We start from the raw sequence: 23168 nt of genomic DNA, 5'->3' as shown, positions 1-23168 counted from the left end.
CTGTTGGCTGAAGAAACAATGCTAAGGTGCCATAGCTCTGGTATCTCATGCAGTAAGTGCTTAGCAATGGCCGGCCCTGCCATGGAGCAGAGTGGGGCGATTGCCCCAGGCGGCACTTTTGAAGAAGCGGCACTTTGCCCCCCAAAGCGCCTTTTTTTTTAAGCGGAGGAGAGAGAGGGAGAGAGGGACGCTTGTCAAGTTGTCAGTACCCGCTCGTCGCCCCTCTCTCTCTCCTCTGCGACGCCTCTAGCTCGGTCTCGGTGCCGGCTTGTAATGCTGAGGGCCAGAATATGACGTCATTTCCGGTGCTCAGCAGTGAAGCAGCGCGCACCGTGGCAGAGCAAGTAGACTCGCTGCAGGACTGCTGGAAGGTAAGTGAAGTACAAAGGGGGGTAGATAATAGGGAGGGAGGGGAAGGGTAGATAATGAGCAGTGGCGTCGGCAGGGGGGGCGGCATTTCAAACTTCTCCCCACGCGGCACTATGTCTTGGGCCGGCCCTGAATGGACGTTAGCACATATAATAACATTTAATATTTACTGTGATACATACCATACATTTCACATAAATCATCCTCTATCTAAGAAGCCAGGCCAGACTTAAGACTTAAGGTCACTATCATGAGTATTATAATTATTCTTCATTTAAGTACCATACTAATTAAGTAAAATAATTGTTATATGTCATAAAGTCCCATAAAAGGGTTAAAACGTCTTAAAGCCTGTTGCATCAACTTATTATTCCACCCACTTCGCAGGTAATTTAAATGTTAAATGGTGGGATGTTTGTAATTGTGATATCTTATTGTTTGTGTTCTTGTTTGTGTTTTTGGTGTACAAGGTTTAGTAAACATCATCCAAAACAAGCCCGGCTAACAAGCCCAGCACCCCTCATATGAAATATTAAATTAACGCCTGTGATTACCTTATTCTTTTTTTTAATTTTAGACTATTTATTTAATTTAATAACTGATTGATCCTTCTGTTGGTTTATCGAAGACAAAGGCAAAACTGTATGAAGCAGAATATTTTTTATTCATTTTCAGATAAAAGATGAAAGCCAAAATAAAAATGTTTTCCTTGACATTCCAAAGCTTTACAATACAGAACTTTGCTGAAAACCGTGACATTGTTCACCACGATCAATTACACAAGTCCAACCGGTATTCATTTGTAAAACAACATAGGACATGATCGATGACATAGCGCATAGGAATTTTTAAATAGCTAATGAAGGAAAAAAAAGAGATGCTTTATGAAATAAACTTGTATAACTCTTCCACTCTTCTACGCAGGGCAATCTGATTTCTTGAATCCCGCCGTGAATGGCGTCGCTGACGTTTCGTGTTTTATCTCACACGTGTACTGCTCGAATTTTGACCACTGGTCCCTGGAAAGCGTGAGAGTGGTGCTCTTACTGTACGTGCTGTCCTTCTCCTCTATAACATCGCTTGTAAGCACGCCGGAATTAATGACCTGGTTGTCCACTTTCCATGTGACTTCCGCTGACCTAGGGTAGTAGTTATTGACCATACATACAACACTTGCTTGCCCTGTCTTAATCTCTTCCACTGCGGGACAGAATATAAATACGGATGGCTTGGCAGTGTCTCTTCCTGTAAAAAGAAATAAATACATTGATTAATTTATAGGGTCACCGCTCATATCTCTTTATATGTTATCACAGACACAAAAGAAACAAATAAAAACAAACATATAAAACAAAACCAGTGCAATGTTAGGTCTCAAACATGTTAATGTCCCTTTGACTCCTGGTGCTATTCTATGGAGTCTCTTATTGCAGATACAATAGAATAAAAGAGGTAGACTTCTTACTAATAGTTACTTTCGCCTGACCTTAAACTACAAGACCCACCGCTAGACTTGGTGGTTGAGGACCACTGGATTTCTAGTTTTAGGAGTTATAAATGAACTACTTATGTATTAGATTTTTAGAGTTTTCATCAAGCACCTTCTACAATATTCTGTTGTAATCTAGAAGGTTCTAATGACACTGTCCAAATAACTGGAGAGCAACATATATTAAAGATATGACATGTTCTAGAACTAGCATAGACTGTAAGGATTTCTAAGTATGTTGTGAAGTGCGGTCACATTTCTGCTTGATCATATACTTCTCTTTCCACTAGACTTATGTCATCAGATTTCGGACTTTGGGTGTGTATCTATCCATAATTATCCAAAAATATGTCAACCTTCACTTTAGTCCAACTTAATGTACATACATCTTATAGCATATGGGCAAAGAAACCAAAGAAAGAAAGAAATAGATGATTTTATTTATCTAAGTACTTGGTGGGTTGAGTACCAACTTGAGAAATATAGCCTATAGCTCGAGAAATAACTATTCAATATGCAATTACGGCTACATAGTCATGGGATCTGTATCCATAATTATGTTCGTATGACCCAGGTAACAAAGTATAACATGGGTGGCAGTTGAACAATATTCTCAAGAAGGACTCAAGGAAATATAGGCAAGAAAAAGACAAAAAGAATAAAAAAAAAACATAATCTGAAATGGAACATTTAAAAATCCTACATAGATCTTTCTATCTGTCTATCTATCTATCTATCTATCTGTCATATATTTATAAATATATGCATTTTGGATTATGAAAGATTTACAAGAAAACATTGACAAGTTGAAAATGTTTATCTGTGGTTTAAATTAACGTGTTAATTAATTATGTCATCTTTAAATTTGTTATATTTTTTTTCCAAAAAATATGGCAAGTATATTCATTGTCACAATGTAAAATATGTCACTTATTACATTTTATTAAAGCAAATAGGTTAAAATTTGAAATTGTAATAATTGTAATTGTATTTTGTTATCGGAAACCACTTACATTTCATCTTCGGTTTAGGTCAAGTCCCAAAAAAAATTCCCACTGTGATAAACTGATGTTAAACTTCTTGACAAATACTCTAGGGCATTTTTTTTTTTAATCTCTAATATATTTTTCAAATCCTCTGTAAATGGACATTTTTTAAGATAAAGATTCTGACTACTAGAAAACTTCAAAATAAGTATATTCTTAAAAAATTCTACCTTTTTATGTATTATTAATATTTTTTTTATTTATGTAAAACCAAGCAATTTAACAAAAAAAGAAAGTAAAATATTTATATGAGACTATTATTTTGTGTACTTACGTTTAATTTCTACCTTGGTTCCTTTACCGAATGTGTACCACAATGTTTACTTCCCGTATATGCTTAGTACAAAAATGTGTACTAGTTCAAAACTGTCTAATTCAGTGGTTATTAAGATTACATATTACATTTTAATCCTTATTTTATACGGCTGGGGCTGAAGAATTTTTAAATTAATTTCTTATATAGAAACCAGCTCAATAATAAGATAAGAAACCTTCGCCTCCAATTCTATATGAACATTATGACATTTTAGCCCTAATTTAAAGAAAAAAATCTAAAAAGCATATGTTATTATAAGAAATAGTCAATAGGATTTACTTACTTTTGATTTCTAGCTTGGTTCCTGCACCAAACGTTACAGCACAATGCTTATTTCCTATGAATACCTATTACAAAAAGCTCTACTTCTCAGAAGTAGTCATTTATTCAAAGTTAGGGTAATATAAAAAATATCTTTGAAAAATGCCAACGCATTTCACATTATTATAGATTTCCAAAAGAAATCTATAAACTAGAATACATCCATAGAACATAAAGAAATGTGAAGTTTTGGTAAAATGTTAATATTAATTCTGATAAAGCAATAATGTACATTGGTTTGGAATAAAGTTTCCCTATGAATTTTTGTCTTATAGAGTGATTATCAAAAAAGGCAAAAAAAACTAATTCTGTTTTCCATAAATCTTATTTATTTTGTGTTATTTTATCCCTAAATTTTGATTCTAAGCGCTATATGCCACAAAACACCAACAGATAATCTTGATAAAATAATAATAATGCATAATAAATATGAATAAAATGGATTATACTCTTTGAGACAGTAATTTGTGAAATATGATATAATGTATATATAATGTCATTTCAAAATTTCACATTTTTGTTTTGTATTAGCCCAAAGGTGCTTTCCTTTGATACTTACCAAATGTTTATCAGAATTTCAAAATATCAAAATAGACAAATATTTCTTTGGCGAGTCGGATGCACACATGAGCTGACGTGGAACAGGTAAAATATACTTACTTTTTATTTCTACCTTGGTACCTTTACCGAACGTTCGCCACAGTGTCAACTTCTCATATACACGATGAACAAAAACTTTGCTCTATGCTAGTGTCATGGCTAATCTCAATTTCATGGTTAGAATTGTAAATGAAATATGGTGATAAAAGTGCATTATTAATACTTTCAAAACAGATATGTGAAATTCTAAAATGTACATTTTTTTATTATGAAGAAATTAAGGGATTTAGTCCGCATATGTCTTTTGTTGAAAGAAAACATAACTCCACATTGGGGGAAAAAAAACTATTTTTTGTTGAACCAATAAGTGTTTCTTCGTAAATATAACTATTTTGGTGCAAATTTCAAAATACACAAACCCTGGAGATATAGTTGATATTATGACATTAGTAGTGGCATAGCTAGAGGTACTTACTTTTGATTTCTACCTTGGTTCCTCCACCAAAACTCCAACACGGTGAATAACTTCCAGCATCTGCTTGTACAAAAACTCTTTTCGAGAAGGGACAGAGGCTGATGCAGATGCTGATTAGCAAAAACTCATTTTCATACCTAGATCATGCATCTCTTTGTGATCAGTTACCCATGAAGAAGGAAATGCAAAGTCATTTGGTCGTGAGCTGTGTAGCAGTCTCGGCCAAGGCTAGAAGCATCATATACAAGTGTGTTGAAACGGAACATTTTTCTTTAATTTCTAAAATGTGTGGTTACCGTCGTTGAGTAAATTGTAGTGTGACACTAAAGCTGATCAACTTGTGAGCCCCATCTATCAGTTAAATCTAAACACATTTGAGTTTGCACCATGGGATGATAACCCGGGCTCCTGCATATATTGGCATATTGCCATGATAAGCTATGCCCCCTGTGACCCCCACATTTTGAGTAAGGATAATGGGGCAAGCATTAGGCTCCTTTATTGTGCATCTTAAACTTTCTCTCTTAATGCAAGATTAACTATAACCATAGTCAAGAAACAGAGGAAAGTTATGCATTATATTGTATTTCTTCTATCCCAGCGTCATAGGTTATAGGGGTATAGACATTCTTCATTTGTAATTATATGACAACATTTTTGAGGTGCCTAACTTCTATTTAGCGATTACCTAGTCCAATTTTTATGGCGTTGATAGACGGTAAGAGAAAGTAGCGAAATATTTAAAGAGAGAGAACAAGAATGCGAGAGAGTGAGTGAGACTGAATGTGGGCACCAGGCAACTAATTTTGTTCCTGAATCAAAAATGCCACCGAATAACTTTCCACAAGATTTTGGAGAGTTTCTCTGGGAACTTTTGCCCATTCATCCGGTAGAGGATTTGTGAGGTCACGCTGATGTTGGACGATCACAATCTCCATTCCATGTCATCCCAAAGGTGTTCATTGGGGTTGAAGTCAGGGCTCTGTAAGGACCAGTCAAGTTCTTTCACATCAAACTCATCCAACCCTCTTTTTATGGACCTTGCTTTGCTCACTGGGACACAGTCCTGCTGGAATAGAAAAGGGCCTTCCCCAAACGAAGTTGGAAGTATAGCATTGTCCAAAATGTCTTGGTATTCTTAAGCATAAAATTTTCCCTTCAATGAAAGTAAGAGGCCTAGCCCAACCCCTGAAAAACAGCCCCATACCATTATCTTTCCTCCACTAAATGTTGCAGTCAGGCAGGTAACTTTTTCTGGCATCCACCTAACCTTGACTGCCAAACACTGAAAGTAATTGTTTTCACTATCAGTCTCTCACATCATTGTGGAAGAATTTTGGCCCACCCTTCTTTACAAAGTTGCTTCAGTTTATTGAGGATTGTGGGCTTTTGTTTATGCACAGTTCTCTTAGGGTCCCGCCACAGCATTTCAATCGAGTTGAGCTTTGGACTGGGTCATTGCAACTTCTTGATTCTTTTCTTTCTTAGCCATTCTGTTGTACATTTGCTGGTATGCTTGGGGTCATGTCGTGTTGCATGACCCAGTTTCTGCCAAGCTTTAGCTGTCATACAACTGGCCTTACATTTGACTTTAGAATACTGTGGTGTACAGAGGAGTTCATGAGCTACTCGATGACTGCAAGGTTCCCAGGCCCTTTGGCTGCAAAACAAGCCCAAATCATCACCCTTCCACCACAGTGCTTGACAGTTCTTTTGAGGTGTTTGTGCTAATATGCTTTGTTTGGCTTTAGCCTAATGTGGCACTGTGCCAAACATCTGCACTACATCTGTCCATAGGACATCGTTCCATTGTGCTGCCATGTTTTTTTAGAGAGAGAAGGCTTTCTTCTGGCAATCCTTACAAACAAACCATACTTTTTTCAAGTTGTACTGCCATGAACATTAACATTTAACATGCTAACTGAGGCCTGTAGAGTCTGAGATGTTAGTCTTGTAATTTTTGCAATTTCTCTGAGCATTGCATGGTCTGACCTTTGGGTCAATGTGCTGGGATGTCCTCTCCTGTGAAGATTGGCAACTGTCTTCAATGTTTTCCACTATTGAATAATACATGTCACAGTAGAATGATGGACATGAAATTGTTTGGGAATGCCTTATAACCCTTCACAGATTGTTGTCTTTTCTCCTTGGCATTGTGTTAACACAAACCCGAATGCTCCATACCAACAAACTGCTAAACAACTGCTACAACTTTGGCTTTTATAGATACTTGCAGATAATCAATTAACACCTGTCTGCAAGTTAGCATCTTAATTACTATGGAAACAGTAAGGGTGTACTTAGTTTTTCACACATGGCTTCTCCATTTTGGCTTTATTTTTGTTGAATGAATCATGACACTATGTACTATGTGTTGTTGTTTATCTAAGATTGTATTTATATATTCTTTAGAACTGCTAAGGAACAGATGACTGTTATTATATCATGATATGTAAAACCAGAGAATTCAAAGAGGGTATACTTTCTTTTTTCCTCCAATCGGGTGAGAGGATGTCACTGAAATCACCACCATTTGGAGGAAGTTCCCACCAAGTTTTGTCCATGGTGATGTGGATGAAGAAAGAAGATAGCAGACTGAAGACTGAAGAGAAGGGAGAAGATAGAAGAAGAAGATGGAAGTGAAAGTGGTCGGCAGAAGTGGTCATTTAGAATGATGGACATTAATTTGTTTGGAAATGCCTTTTAACTCTTACTTGACTTTGTGTTAACACTCACCTGAATGATGGAGTGGTCTAAAGCACACGCCACTGGACTCTGGAGCAGTGGAAATGTGTTCTCTGGATTGATAGATCATGCTTCATTATCTTGAAGTCTGATGGACAAATCTGGGTTTTTTGGATGCCAGGAGAATTTTGGAATGCACAGTGCCTACTGTAAAGTTTGGACGAGGAGGGATAATGGTTCCAGTGAAGGGTAATGTTAAGGCTACAGCATACAACAACATTATAGACAACTATATATTTCCAACTTTGTAGCACCAGTTTGGGGAAGGTCATTTTCACTGTACACAAAGCAAGCTCTATAAAGGCATGGTTTGACGAGTTTGTTGTGGAGGCACTCAAGTGGTCTGCACAAAGCCCTAACCTTAACCCCACTAAACATATTTGAAATGAATCTGAACAATTGCAAGCCAGGCCTTTTTGTCTAACATTAGTGCATGACCTCACAAATGCTCCTTTAGCTAAATGGGCACATATTCCCAAAGATACACTCCAAAGTATTGTGGGAAGTCTTCCCAGATAAACTGAGGCTGTTAAAGCTGCAAAGGAGAGGGCAACTCCATTTTAATGCCCATGGCTTAGGAATGGGTTTGGAATGTTAGGTGTCTGCATTCTTTTGGTCATATGGTGTATTTCCAACTGCTTAGGAGAGGAGGATTTGTAGCAAGGGAGATGTGGAGAACTCAGTAGTATGGAGATTACCAAGGTGGAAAGGACATTCCTTAGGATGCACTAGTATTAGTATTAGGAGGCTAGGATCTATGCTAATCCTAAGAATGAGGATAATTTTCTAGATAAGAGCAGTGAGTTGTTAAGGGCACTGTAGGTAAGGCATGTTTTTTTCTTTTTCTGAGCCATTGTCTATAATTTGTTGGTCCAGTACAGTTGCATCTTCCTGTGACCATTGTCACATTATGCTCAAATTTGTAGGAATGTGAGGTTATTAGGTATTTTTTTGCCTTGGTCATTCTGTTATCTTCCCTGCTTCCTAATTTACAAGACCTAGTACTCTTGCCTAGATGCATTCCTTAACATTATATTGTGGACCTGTCATGGGTGGACACATATATCCCCAATCATTGTGCTTGTACTATTTGGACACTTTCCAAATTTAAACAGAGATTAATCAAAACACAGATATGTTTTATATGGGTTTTCATTATAGTCGAGGATGTAATTCATCTTTCAACCACATGATGTCGCTTGTAAACCGGTGTATAAAGACATGCTCCTAACAAGCATTTGCCACTTTAGAATCTGCTGCAGTGAAAATAAAATGTTTTGCTTTTTTTTTTTAAAATAGGGCATTAATTGATAGGTGAAAGGTCTTTTTTCTAAAGGTTACACTTTCTGGGTGAATTGCATCCATGCCTCCCCAGCTATTGGCCAAGGGGTGGAAGGGTAAAAACATTAGTCCCGAACAGACAATCTGGCACCCCGGGCAAATGTCTGGTGGGCATCTGGCCGTCAGCACCACACACTCACCTGGACTGCTGCTCCGCCGCTGGCTCCCAATTACCTTTAGAATTAAATTTAAAATCCTGGTACATATAAGGCCCTCCATAACACTGCCCCCCCCTCCATAACACTGCTCCCCATACATTTCTGCCCTCATAAGCAAATACTCTCCTACTTGATCCCTACGTTCTTCCCATGGGCTAAGGCTCTCCTCCTCCTCAGTTATCACCTCTTCCTTTTAATCCACAAGATTTCACTCGATCTGCCCCATATCTCTGGAATCTACTTCCACCGAACCTTCAGCTTTCACCCTCACTCCCAACATTCAAGAAACATCTCAAAAGCCACTTCTTCAGAGAAGCTGCACCATCTTAGCTGCTAGAACTTCCCTGTCACTGATACGACCACCACACTACCTCTCACCCTTTCTCTGTGCCTTATGTTTGTCACCCCATTTCCCTCTAGATTGTAAACCTGCGAGCCGAGCCTCTCCACCTAATGTATCGGTCTGTCTTAGTCTCTCAATTCTTGTCTTGACATACCCCTTGAATTTATGTATTGTATTAAGCACTGCGTAAACTGTTGGCGCTATATAAATAAAAGATAATAATAAAAATAATAATAATGACCAGGCCTATACCTGGACACTCCCCTGTTTGTGAGGTGCCTTTACATTAAGACTGTGATGACCTTACAGACTGTGTAATCTGGCTCCTGATCTCCTGTGATTTAACCTGCATTTACCTGACTAAAGGACCTGGTTCCATTGGAATTACGATTACCAGACTCAAGTTCCTCAACTACAGAAGCCTGCGTATCTTTATAAGAAGTCTTATTGGAACATCAACTCTGCTTCATTGATTCTGTTTGCCATAGGTACACCTTCTACATATTCCTATACTCCTTATAGCTCCAATATCTCACTTGGACTTCAGCTATTAACTGTAATCACCAGTGTATATCTGCCTACCTGCTTTCATAGCTGTTGTTGCTGTTGTAAGATTTTCTCAGACTTCATGCTATGAACTCTCATGTCCGTTACCTTATGCTTTGCTTTATGAATTGTCTGCAACAAAAGACCTGATAACGTTGGTCGAAACGTTGTTGCTGTCTTCCGTTAATAAATCTGCCTGAGCTGGAACTCTTGAGTGCCTGGAGCCTTTATTTATTTTGCAACAAAAGATCTGTCTCTGGACTATTGTGCGCCTTATTTTCCTTTTTGTACTTGGTTCTCATTATAAATAAAGACCAGCAATCTGATTTAACCGTTAACCCCGAGCTGAGACTCTTTCCTGACCTGGTAAGGTTCCTGACACTCACACTGTCACTCACTCACATTCTCTCTCTCTCTCTCTCTCTCTCTCTCTCTCTCTCTCTCACAGCTGAACAAAGACACAGCACAAATGATGAAACCCATTTGGTCTTCACGGGCAAACTAGTGTAAAAAAAAACCCCTGCATGCTAAAGGGGTTAAACTATTATATGGGGGAAGGAAGATGGCTTTTATAAGTGATCACTTGTAGTGATCGCTTGTGACTCCTGGGGTCCAAACTGAAAGAATTAGAGATTAGTGGAAATATGTTATACAGGTTCCACGGATGCCAAGGGGGGTCAGTCATTTTTACTTGCAGGCATCTTATACATTGTTGAATACATACGTTGTTTTGCCAGCTTTAGCACATCAGTCATGTACGCTCAGTCAAGGTAACTCTCAAAATGAATGACTGCGGTGATTAGACCCCAGAGAGTGAGAACGCTCTAGTTTTCTGTCCCAGGTTAAAACATTAAAATGATTATCTATAAGCTTTTATTTTTCACTAAAATTCAAAAATATACATTCCTCAGTCTTTACATTTGGAGGTTTTGTGGTTACCTCATCAACTGAACCAGTTTCTGAGTGATCTCTCAACCCCCTACTCCTCACTCTCTGAGATTTCCCTTTCAGGAATTTCTCTACACTTACTTACATATTATGCAGGCAAGTTATGTTTCAAAGAAAAGTAGCTTTGTGATTTGGAAAAGCTGTGTAACAGTACTGCAGACTTTGCATATACATTCTGTGTTAGTGATTCGGGGCGAAACACCTGCGCTGAGCTTTAGAATATTTTTAACAGCGGTTTCTATTCTGTATGATATAATAGAGATGGAAGAGGAAGGTTTTTGTACGGCTCTGTATCACTGTGAGAGGGTAGCTGCTATACTGCTGACAGTAATAATCTGCTGCATCTTCTGCTTGCGCTCCCCTGATGGTAAAAGTGAAATCAGTTCCCGACCCGCTGCCGCTGAACCGCTCTGGGGTCCCGGTGTGTCTGCTGCTGGCAGAATAGATCAGGAGCTTTGGGGGTTGTCCTGGTTTCTGTTGGTACCAGGCTAACCAGCTGCTAATACCAGAACTGGCTTTACATGTCATGGTGACGCGTTCTCCTGGTGACACAGAGACAGAGTCTGGAGTCTGAGACATCACAATCTGTCCACAGGATCCTGAGGATTGTAAAAATAATATTTCTTGATCTCTAGCAATGAGCTCAAATGTAATAACATTTATTAATGAAACAAAGTATTATTTATATTTTTTATATACAATCCTGTAATAAGTATTCATCCTTACCCTGAATATAAAGCAGAAGCCCCCACAGGAGAAAGCTCGGAGTGACCATCTTCATGTCTGTGGATTATTATATACAGGGTATAAGATTTCTCCTGTACAAGGAACCTTATATACAGTGACAGCTGAGATACTGAAATATGTAAATACAGGGGACATGCAAATGACATTGTTCTGCGTCACCGATCCCTTCTCTGTGACAAACTCTTCCCAGCGCAGCGAGCGAGAGATGTAAGAGACGTGACGTTTTATATTCACTTTTTTAAAATACTGGCAGACGTTGCTAGTTTAGAACTATTCCAAATCTAGAATAATTTTATCTTAATAAATACTCAACAAAAGCCTTTTTTAAATCTCTTTAAAAGTATATGGCTTATTTTCCAATATGTTGTTTTTTAAATTTCTGTCTTCATGAATGTGGCATTAAACTTACCCTTTCTTGTTATTCACCTGAAATTATTATTTTTTTTCTATATTTAAAAGCCCTGACCCCTTGGTGCATTTATCTAATATACGGGGTTGTACATAGTGATGTCCGGATCATGAACGAATCGTTCATTTGATCCGGTTCTTTTTAGTGATCCGGATGAATCGGTTCACTAGACTGAACGATTCATTTGTAGCGGTTCAGACTGTGAATCATGCAGCTGTAACCTGATCCTAGAGCTGTGAGTCATCTGCAGAGCACTCAGACACAGACTCTGGGGTCAGGTTACAGCTCATTAATTCACACAGGAACAATGACTCATAGAGTCAGAGAGTCGTTCGAAGAGTCGAATGATCCGAAGAGTCGAATGATCCGAAGAGTCGAATGATCCGAAGAGTCGAATGATCCGAAGAGTCGAATGATTCGAATCTTACAGGGATCCAGATCTTACAAGGATCCGAATCTTACAGAGATTCGAATCATTCAGAGAATATTACTGATACCATACTTTTATAAATAAATACATTAATAATGTTCACACTACCCCCAGGATTTAGATTCCCCTGAGTTTGCCCCCCTTTACCTATAACTGCACCTACAGTTAACTTTATTAAATTAATTAAATTAACCCTCAGTCATCAGCATAAAATTAACCCTTATACCCCATCAACCATAACTGCCCCTGAAATTAACCGTAAAGATCCCATTAACCATAACGGCCCCTGAAATTAACCCTAAAGACCCCATTAACCATAACGGCCCCTGAAATTAACCCTAAATACTCCATTAACCATAACTGCCCCTAAATTAATTGCATGTACTCCAGATAAATTACCTAATAAATTGGTATGGTTGATGGGGTCTTTAGTGTTAATTTGGGGGGCAGTTATGCTTAATGGGGTGTTTAGGGTTAATTTGGGGGTAGTTATGCTTAATGGGGTCTTTAGTGTTAATTTAGGGGCAGTTATGCTTAATGAGGTGTTTAGGGTTAATTTGGGGGCAGTTATGCTTAATGGGGTCTTTAGTGTTAATTTAGGGGCATTTATGCTTAATGAGGTGTTTAGGGTTATTTTGGGGGCAGTTATGCTTAATGGGGTGTTTAGGGTTAATTTGGGGGCAGTTATGGTTAATGGGGTGTTAAGGGTTAATTTTAGGGGCAGTCATGGTTGATGGGGTGTTAAGGGTTAATTTTAGGGGCAGTCATGGTTGATGGGGTGTTTAGGGTTAATTTAATGGTGAGGGTTAATTTAATTAATTTAATAAAGTTAGCTTTAGGTGCAGTTGCAGGTAAAGGGGAATGTAAATCTTGGGGGCAGTGATTATTAATGTATTATTTATAACAGTATGGTGACATTCTCTGAATGATTAGAATGCCAATGAAGGCAGAGAGTCGTTCAAAGATCCGGATCTTACAATGATCCGGATCTTACAATGATCCGGATCTTACAATGATCCGGATCTTACAGTGATCCAGATCACTGTAAGATTCGGATCCCTGTAAGATCCGAATCTTTGAACGACTCTCTGCCTTCATTGACATCACTGGAGGCAGGGGGGAGGATTCATAATGAACGGGGCGGGGCCAATCGTTAGTGTGCCTGCATGGAGTTACTGGAAAACAGTAACTCCGTGCAGGCACACTGAGTGATCCGAAGATCCGGATCATGAATCGGATCATTTCAATTAACGAATCGAAATTATCCGATTCACTTTAATGATCCGAACTTCCCATCACTAGTTGTACATAGAACGACAAATTAAAAAAAACCCTGTAGGGGGCAGTAAACACCGTATCACAGGGTAGACACATAGAATTTCATAGCAGATAAGAACTGTTTGGCCCGTCTAGTCTGCCTATTTTTCCTGATATAAACACTTAGACCTTAATCGGTCTCTCGTCTTGCCTTAGATTCAGGAGCCGTATACCTGCCCAATTTATGTTTAAGTTCCCTCACTGTATTAGCTTCTACTACTATTGTAAGGATTTTTTACTGGGTAGGGTGGTAGATAAGTGGAATAAAGTTCCAGTAGAAGGGGGAAGAGGTTAACAAGGTAATGGGATTTAAATACCTATGAGACATATTGCTATCCTGAATCTTAGACGAGGCCAAGGACTGAGTCTGTGAAGTAGAAGACAACAAGCAGACTACATAGGTGAATGGTTCCTTTTCGCTTCAAAGTTAGGGAAAATAGGGAACATAATAAACATAGTTAACTATTACTAACTGATCACTTTCAAACACTAATTATTGATCAGTCTCACCAATCAATGTCAGTTGCCTAAACTTATAATTTACAAGTAATCAGAATTATTTTTTTTTTAATTATTTTTATTTTTAAACTCTCCTGTTTATTTTTCTAAAGCGCAAAGGATACAATGTAATACCGAATTTGCTCGATTATAAGACAACTCCCCAAAATCTGAATATTAATTTAGGAAAAAAGAAAAAGCCTGAATATAAGATGACCCTATAGGAAAAAAGTTTTACCATTAAATGTTAATTCATGTAAACTATTTTTTTTTTTTTTAAAAAAAGCTATGATTGAGAAAAATATTTTGATTTTATTTGATTTTATTCTCCAACCTGCCCCCCCAGTTATGCACATCTGCCCCCAGGCTTGCCACTCTGCCCCAGAAATGCCTTATACCCCCTATATGCCACTGGGCGGGCCCCATGAGATGCCTTTTAACCCTCGATGTGCCACTGTGCCCCATGATATGCCTTTTGACCCCCTATGTGCCACTCTGCCTCCTGAAATGCCTTATACCCCTATATGCCACTCTGGCATTTAGGGGGTTAAAAGGCATATTATGGGGCAGAGTGGCATATAGGGAGGTATAAGGCATTTCAGCAGGTAGAGTGGCGTATAGAGGGTTAAAAGGCATTTCTGGAGGCAGAGTGGCATTAAGGAGGTTAAAAGGCATTTCATAGAGCACTCTGCCTACAGAAATGCATTATGCACCCCATTTAACACCCCCCCCCAAACTTACCGATGCTTGTGATTCCCCAGTGTGTACTAGTCGGGGCAGAAGGTAGACGTCTACACGAGTGGGGGTTGTCTGCGTCCATTCTCTATGATAGCCGGGGAAGGTCTGCGCGATGGACGCAGACAACCTCCGCTGCTGACCGCACCTCCTTCCGGCTGCAGCGGAAGTTGTCTAGGCTAATCGCGTAGACGTCTACATGCTGCCCTGGCTACACACCGGAGAGTCAGAAGCATCGGTAAGTTTTTTTGGGGGGGCATAAGACAGGAGGATCCAGGTCCCCTGCAGCGCTGCGGGGGATCTGGATCTTAGTCTCATAGTCAGACCTATTTGAGGTCTCATTATAGCATAATGGAGCAAATACGGTAATTAGTATCCACTTCAAGAGACGAACATTGCAAATTTTGCTATCAGTTTCTATACTTTTTCCTTCATACATCAAGTTAAACAGTCATACAATAAACTTCCCTCATACACATATAACACCCACATAAGAAACAAGGAATCAGAATACATATTCTAGAACTCTCTCTAGTACACAGATGGTCTCCATTTTCTCCAGTTTTACCATTATTTGTTATCATTTCTCTCTTTTTTTCCTATGTTATATTGAAACATTTTTTCCACCTACTGCAGACTTTCTCATATGTGCCAATGCGTAAGAGCTTCTATGTAACATTTCTTCTATGTCCCTGGTGGAATTAAGTTCCTTAATCACCTCAGTTATAAGCGGTATGGTTGTTCTACATTTCCTAACTATAGCAAATTTTGCTGCTACCAAAATAAAGTTTGTCAGTATGCACCAGGTGACCATCACACCAACAGGGACTTTGATGACATTGCATTCTAAATACATTATATGTAGTTGGTCCCCCCCCTTGCAGCTATAACACCAGTAACCTCCAAAATTGTGTGGAAATTCTTCACAGAAGATTAGAGGTTTGCTGTGGGAATTTTAGGCCCTTCATCCAGTAGAGCATTTCCGAGTTGAGGCACTGGTGTTGGGCGAGAAGGTCCAGCTCGCAATCTCCATACCAGTTCATCCCAAAGGTGTTCGATGGTTTTGAGGTCAGGGCTCCGTGCCGATCATGTTCTTCCACACCAAACTCATCCAACCACGTCTTTATGAACTTTGTTTTGTGCGCTGGGGCGCAGTCATGCTGGAATAGAAAAGGGTCTTCCCCAAACTGTTCCCACAAAGATGGAAACTGAGTATTGTCCTAAATGTCTTGGGATGTCCACTACAGCATTTATATTTTTTGTATATTCTGTATGTGCAGTATTTTACTGGGAGGGTTAATACTGTAGCTAATTGTGTTATAGTCCCAAACACCTTAGGTTCCATGTTGGAACATTTTGAGGAGTTGTATGATATGTGGGATATCTATATGTGTGGACAATGACTATGATAGGCATGCCATTTTTGCTCTTAATAAGCCATTTCTTTGGTGAAACCTGTTAGAATGAAGTGACCTGCTGCACTTGGAGGGTCTTGATCTTGAACAGTGGCTTATATCACGATGCTACAAGCACCGAGGTCACAGGCAGGTGGCAGAGGTAAATTTAAGAAAGCAGAAGACTCCAGCATAACGGTTTTACTGTCTTTATAATATTTGGTGCATTAAAAATATTTTCTATGAATATTTTTTCAGATTTTTATGCCTGAGAACCTAATTATGTTATGAACTATACATATAATATAAGAAAAGAAGAGGAACATAAATGAAGAAAACCTCATTTTTTTCGTAAACATTTTTTAAATTATGTTCATTTACCGGATTTGATCGATTATAAGATGACTCCCCCCAAATGTTAATATTAATTTAGAAAAAAAGAAAAAGCTTTACTAGTAATTATTTCAAATGTAAACTATTTTTTCATATTTAATAAAAACTATGACTGAGAAAAATTCATTTTTTGTTTTTATTTTCTATGCCAACCTGCCCCCCCAGTTATGCACATCTGCTCCCAGGCTTGCCACTCTGGCCTCCAGATAAGCTTTATATCTCCTTATATGCCACTCTGCCCCTCAGAAATGCAACTCTGCCTCCCAGATAAGCTGTATGCCCCCTATATGCCACTGCGCCACCAGATAAGCCTTATATCCCCCTATATGCCACTCTCCCTCCCTGATATGCCACTCTGCCACCAGAAATGCCTTATCCCCTCCAGACTTTCCAATGCATCACCCATGCTTCAGACTCCCTGATGTCTAGTGGGGGCAGCCAGTGAATGTCTGTGCGATGCGCGCATGCAACCTCCGCTCCTGCCGGCACTTCCACTGGGGCTTCTATGATTGAGCACAGGTCATGTCACGCTGGCACTCTGTCATAGAAGCTCCGGCGGAAGTGTCGGCACCAGCAGAGGTTGCCAGAGAGGAGGGGGATCTGCATCTTAGTCTTAAAGTCGGACCTCAATTTGAGGTCCGCTTATAAGACGACCTTGAATATAAGACGAGGGATAATTTTAGAGCATTTGCTCTGGAAAAAACCTTGTCTTATATTCGAGCAAATACGGTAATTTTTTTGGTGCTGCTTTTTTTGTGTTTAACACTAAATGTATTTATAGCTTTGGTGGCAATCAGAACCACATTTTATATGATCTGTTATGTGTTATGAGTCTGCGTTTGGGTTTATTTGGTCATGGTGTTAATGGGTTTAGCACATCTTTTGTTCAGTGCCCAAAATGCTTATTTTCAGTTACAGAGGGGTATTTAAAATATGATTTGTTGTGATTTCTCAGCATGTTCCTCAAAGAAAACCAACTACTGGACGTGGATAGCCAGTCTTATAATGACATAAGATCTAGTTATATTTTAAAAAGTCTCCACATTGCCTTGCAAGCTGTAACTTACCTTGCATCCATATATGCTTCAGCTTCAATATACATCCCTTATAACTATCATTATAAATATGCACAACTTAAAAAAATATATGCCCCCAACGTCAACGTAAATGCCCCCGACTTCCGTGGCACCGCCCACCGACATCAGCGGGACCGCCCACCAACATCAGTGGGCGGTGCTGTCCTCGTCCCTCAAGGGTAGGCTCCGAGTAACCAGAACCCAGGTGTTCCCAGGTGTGGTGATTCCAGAGATTCAGGATTCTCAGCTTTTCTCTTCAGATTTATAGTTACATTGATAATCCTGGGATAATCCTATTTTTTATTCACTTCTATTTGGTCAACTTGTGGAATTTGACCTTTAGTTGGCAGCACTCACTTTTATTAGTGTGAGAGATACACTTATAGTGACTTCACAATATTCTATTAATTATTTTTTTGTGCTTATTTGCACCTGTTTTGTTTAACGTTGATTATCTGTAGCTTTGTGATTTGGAAAAGCCGTGTAACAGTACTGCAGACTTTGCATATACATTCTGTGTTAGTGATTCGGGGCTAAACACCTGCGCTGAGCTTTAGAATATTTTTATCAGCGGTTTCTATTCTGTATGATATAATAGAGATGGAAGAGGAAGGTTTTTGTACGGCTCTGTATCACTGTGAGAGGGTAGCTGCGATACTGCTGACAGTAATAATCTGCTGCATCTTCTGCTTGCGCTCCGCTGATGGTTAAAGTGAAATCAGTTCCCGACCCGCTGCCGCTGAACCGCTCTGGGGTCCCGGTGTGTCTGCTGTTGGCAGAATAGATCAGGAGCTTTGGGGGTTGTCCTGGTTTCTGTTGGTACCAGGCTAACCAGCTGCTAATACCAGAACTGGCTTTACATGTCATGGTGACGCGTTCTCCTGGTGACACAGAGACAGAGTCTGGAGTCTGAGTCATCACAATCTGTCCACAGGATCCTGGGGGTTGTAAAAATAATATTTCTTGATCTCTAGCAATCAGCTCAAATGTAATAACATTTATTTATATTTTTAATGAAACAAAGTATTTTTGAGATTATTTTATATACAATCCTGTAATAAGTATACCTCCTTACCCCGAATATAAAGCAGAAGCCCCCACAGGAGAAAGCTCTGAGTGACCATCTTCATGTCTGTGGATTATCATATACAGGGTATAAGATTTCTCCTGTACAAGGAACCTTATATACAGTGACAGCTGAGATACTGAAATATGTAAATACAGGGGACATGCAAATGACATTGTTCTGCGTCACCGATCCCTTCTCTGTGACAAACTCTTTCCAGCGCAGCGAGCGAGAGATGTAAGAGACGTGACGTTTTCTATTCACTTTTTTAGAATACTGGGAAACGATGCTTGTAGTTTAGTTTAAATCTAGAATAGTTTATTGTAAGAAATCATTTTTATACTTTTATTTTGTTCTGCACATTTTAGGCCTGAATGCAACTTGAGTGCTAGGAACATATGGTATCAATTAAGTGACGTAGTTTAGAGGGTCTTCTGTGGAATGCCGGTGTATCATATTATTGTTCCAATAGGATTCCTTTACGTATACCCTAACCAAATGTAAAGGGGTATAAATTGGCATGACTACAAGGACAAGGTCTCTTTCCACGCTCTCATCTTCATCTCACCAAGATACTTAGCCTACAGTACCTTTTATCAACATTTGTTCCAGCATTGGTATTGTATGAATTGATAATTTGTTATCGAATAAACCTTATTAATAAGACATAGAAGCTGTGGTCTTGATTGCTGTTTGATCACTGGAGAAGCTTAGATATTCAAGACAAAGAATATTCTAACATTTATCAAACGTACCTTTTCCTATTATTCACCTGAAATTAAAACCTTTTTCTTTATGGAAAAGCCCTGACCCCTTGGTGCATTTATCTAATATACGGGGTTGTACATAGAACGACAAATTAAAAAAAAAACAGTAGGGGGCAGTAAACACCGTATCACCGGGTAGACACATAGAATTTCATAGCAGATAAGAACTGATATAAAGACTTAGACCTTAATCAGTCCTCCCCTTGTCTTAGATTCAGGAGCCATTTACCTATTGCAAGCTTGTACTCTGCTTCTTAAAGGCCGTTCCACTTATCTACCACCCTCTCAGTAATGTAAAACTTCCTAATGCAATAGGGATTGATTTTATGACAAAATGCCATAATTATGAATGAAACATTATCTAGGCTACAAATGTATTTTTCTCTTTTTACTTCTGGTGCAGATGCATTTATAGGTTATTACAGATGTGATCACCCTCATTACCATTATGTCTGTGGATCAAGAGAGATGTAGTGCATAGGAGGTTTTTTAAATGAAATATGTCACGGAACCAGGGCTGCAGAGGACTGTTTACCGTGTTCTGGAGTTGTTTTCCCCTGTTCCACCTTTCCCACAGGCGTATAATCACACCCTTATGTTTCTAGTCCCGTTTCCCTTGCCCTGTGCCTGACCAGGTCTTAGCTGTAATGCTCGGGAACTGTTTAGCGGCTAGGATCCATAGGAATGCCTTCTGACTTTAACCCTAAATATCTCGGATGCCCGTGGCCCCACCAGAGCGCTCTTTTGTATATCTGCCAAGTGAGTGGTGGGGTACCGGCGAGAAGTAATTGGGAGCTCACTGGGAAACCCCGTTTTCTAGCATCTCCATTAGACCGAGGTTCAGCAACCGCGGCTATGGAGCCTCCACCCGTTTGCATTGCGGACTGTCCCGGGGAACTTTCAAACTGCTTCCATCCGGAGTCCCGACCACGGATCACATCGGTATCCATCGATACTCTGGGTTCTTTGCTCCCTTGGGATCACCCCACGAAAAAAAGGTGACTCTGGGTTATGCGGGCATTTCTGTGTTTGGTGGTGGGATTGTGACGCGAGGCTGTCTGGACAGGGTATTGTTTAGTGAATGTGATTAAGCTCCTTATCTGATAGAGCGGTGTATATAAGGCTACGTTTTCCTTCAATAAAGTGTTCTTGTTTTCCACCTCAACATTGATTCTGATGATTGGGGTGGGCTGCTGTGACAACGTATTTTCCTTTTCACAGGGACTTTGATGACATCGCATTCTAAATACATAGACATTAATATGTAGCTGCCCCCCCCCCCCTTGTAGCTATAACGGCTTCCACTATTCTGGGAAGGCTTTCTACAAGATTTTGGAGAGTTTCTGTAGGAATTTTTGCCCATTCATCCTCTCTGGATCCCAGTTAATGAGATCCTTAACCCAGAAATCTGTCCGGGGCTTCAAAATGTGCACAAAAAAGTACAGAAATAGAAATACTTGCCTAACAAGTGACCTTAGTAATATATATATATATATGTAGCTGTATGAATCCTCAATATTTATACTTAAGCAAAGCATTTCTAAATAGCATTGATCACATTTCTGTTGTATGTTTATATTATTTATTTCATGAGCACCCCAGAATCTGTATTTAAATGCTCGCTTTCCTATTTTATAACAGGGTATACTAACTGAAAAAAAAACCATCTGTAATGCTAAAAACGGGGCAACTGTCCAGGGCCCAACACTCTTCAGGGGTAGATATTCGCATGCGCTGTGATGTCTGGGAGATGAGACAGAGAACCTGGAAATGGAAACGGTTGGTGATCTTGTGGGAGCCAAAAGTAGAAAATGTATGAAAGCCTCCTCTGACTCTGAACCCAACTCTTCCTAGATGTGTATTAGAACGCTGCATCTAGTCTCCTGTAATGGTTTTATACTTTGCTTCAATAAACATGGCTGTGTTTCTGCCTTCATGAATGTGATATTAAACTTACTTTCTTCCCTTTAATGAAAACACTTTTTTACCTAAAAGCCCTGAGTACATTTATCTAATACGCGGCTTCCAGCTGGAGTCTCGGTAGAAAAAACTCATTGCAATACTGTTAAAAATAGTTTTTTTTGTCCTTTATATGTTCATATTAAATTATAGAGTATATAAATGAGAATGGTTTCAGAGGAAAGCCCTTATTTTCCTGAAAAAAATAATTTGTTTTGTGTGGGTACAATAAATGAGAGAAGGGGGAATAACAGTGGAACCATAATATATAGCAAAATACTGAGACCCTCTGTGTCTTCAAGTAAAAACACTACACTACTGAAATATTTCACCTGTGATCGCTTGTAGTGAACTTACTCATAAGCTATATGGATGGCTCCAAGGTCTACGTTGCCAGCAAGGTTTAGATGGCAGGAAAGGGGTTAATGGTAAGTGGAAATATATATTTGCACAGGTTACAGGCTGTCGGGGGCCAAGGGGCAGATTTTTACTCTCAACCAGCTTATATATTCCAATAAATGAATTGTTTTGCCAGATTTATGACAACGTCAGTCATGTATGGTCAGTGAAGCTAACTCTTCAAATGAATGACTGCGGTGATTAGATCCCATTGATTCGGGACGCTCAGCTTTTCTGTCCAGATTTATAGTTACATTGATTATCTGTTAGGTATATTTAGAAAAGTTTCAAAGAAAAGTAGCTTTGTGATTTGGAAAAGCTGTGTAACAGTACTGCAGACTTTGCATATACATTCTGTGTTAGTGATTCGGGGCTAAACACCTGCTCTGAGGTTTAGAATATTTTTATCAGCGGTTTCTATTCTGTATAATATAATAGAGAGGGAAGAGGAAGGTTTTTGTACGGCTCTGTATCACTGTGGAGGGGAGCTGTAACTCTGCTGACAGTAATAATCTGCTGCATCTTCTGCTTGCGCTCCGCTGATGGTAAAAGTGAAATCAGTTCCCGACCCGCTGCCGCTGAACCGCTCTGGGGTCCCGGTGTGTCTGCTGCTGGCATAATAGATCAGGAGCTTTGGAGATTGTCCTGGTTTCTGTTGGTACCAGTGCAGGTTTTTGCTAATACCAGAACTGGCTTTACATGTCATGGTGACGCGTTCTCCTGGGGACACAGAGACAGAGTCTGGAGTCTGAGTCATCACAATCTGTCCACAGGATCCTGGGGGTTAAAAAAATAATATTTCTTGATCTCTAGCAATGAGCTCAAATATAATAACATTTATTTATATTTTTAAGAAATCAAAGTATTAAATATTATTTTATATATATTATTTTAGATTATTTTATATACAATCCTGTAATAAGTATACATCCTCACCCTGAATATAAAGCAGAAGCCCCCACAGGAGAAAGCTCGGAGTGACCATCTTCATGTCTGTGGATTATCATATACAGGGTATAAGATTTCTCCTGTACAAGGAACCTTATATACAGTGACAGCTGAGATACTGAAATATGTAAATACAGGGGACATGCAAATGACATTGTACTGCGTCACCGATCCCTTCTCTGTGACAAACTCTTCCCATGTAAGAGACGTGACGTTTTCCATTCACTTTTTTAGAATATTGGCAAATGATGTAGGGCTGCAACTAACTATTATTCGCATAATCGATTTGTTGGCCGAATATTTTTTCAAATAATCGGATAAAAAAATAAATGT

General features: G+C 39.2%; 1 gene segment (V, D, J or C); it reads right to left on the bottom strand.

The window, feature by feature from the left end:
• Positions 1-1285: 1285 nt before the first annotated feature.
• LOC149285110 (Ig kappa chain V region Mem5-like) lies at positions 1286-22872 on the bottom strand. The segment is given in 4 exon segments: positions 1286-1614; positions 3179-3218; positions 22375-22664; positions 22824-22872. Coding segments are annotated over 4 exon segments (708 nt in total).
• Positions 22873-23168: the final 296 nt, after the last annotated feature.

Source organism: Sceloporus occidentalis, unplaced genomic scaffold, assembly GCF_023333645.1.
Source record: "Sceloporus occidentalis isolate IW3139 unplaced genomic scaffold, rSceOcc1.0.p SCAF_84, whole genome shotgun sequence".
NCBI classification, from domain to species: domain Eukaryota; kingdom Metazoa; phylum Chordata; class Lepidosauria; order Squamata; family Phrynosomatidae; genus Sceloporus; species Sceloporus occidentalis.
Note: the sequence above shows the minus strand (reverse complement) of the source record. Positions and strands in the feature narration are given on the sequence as shown.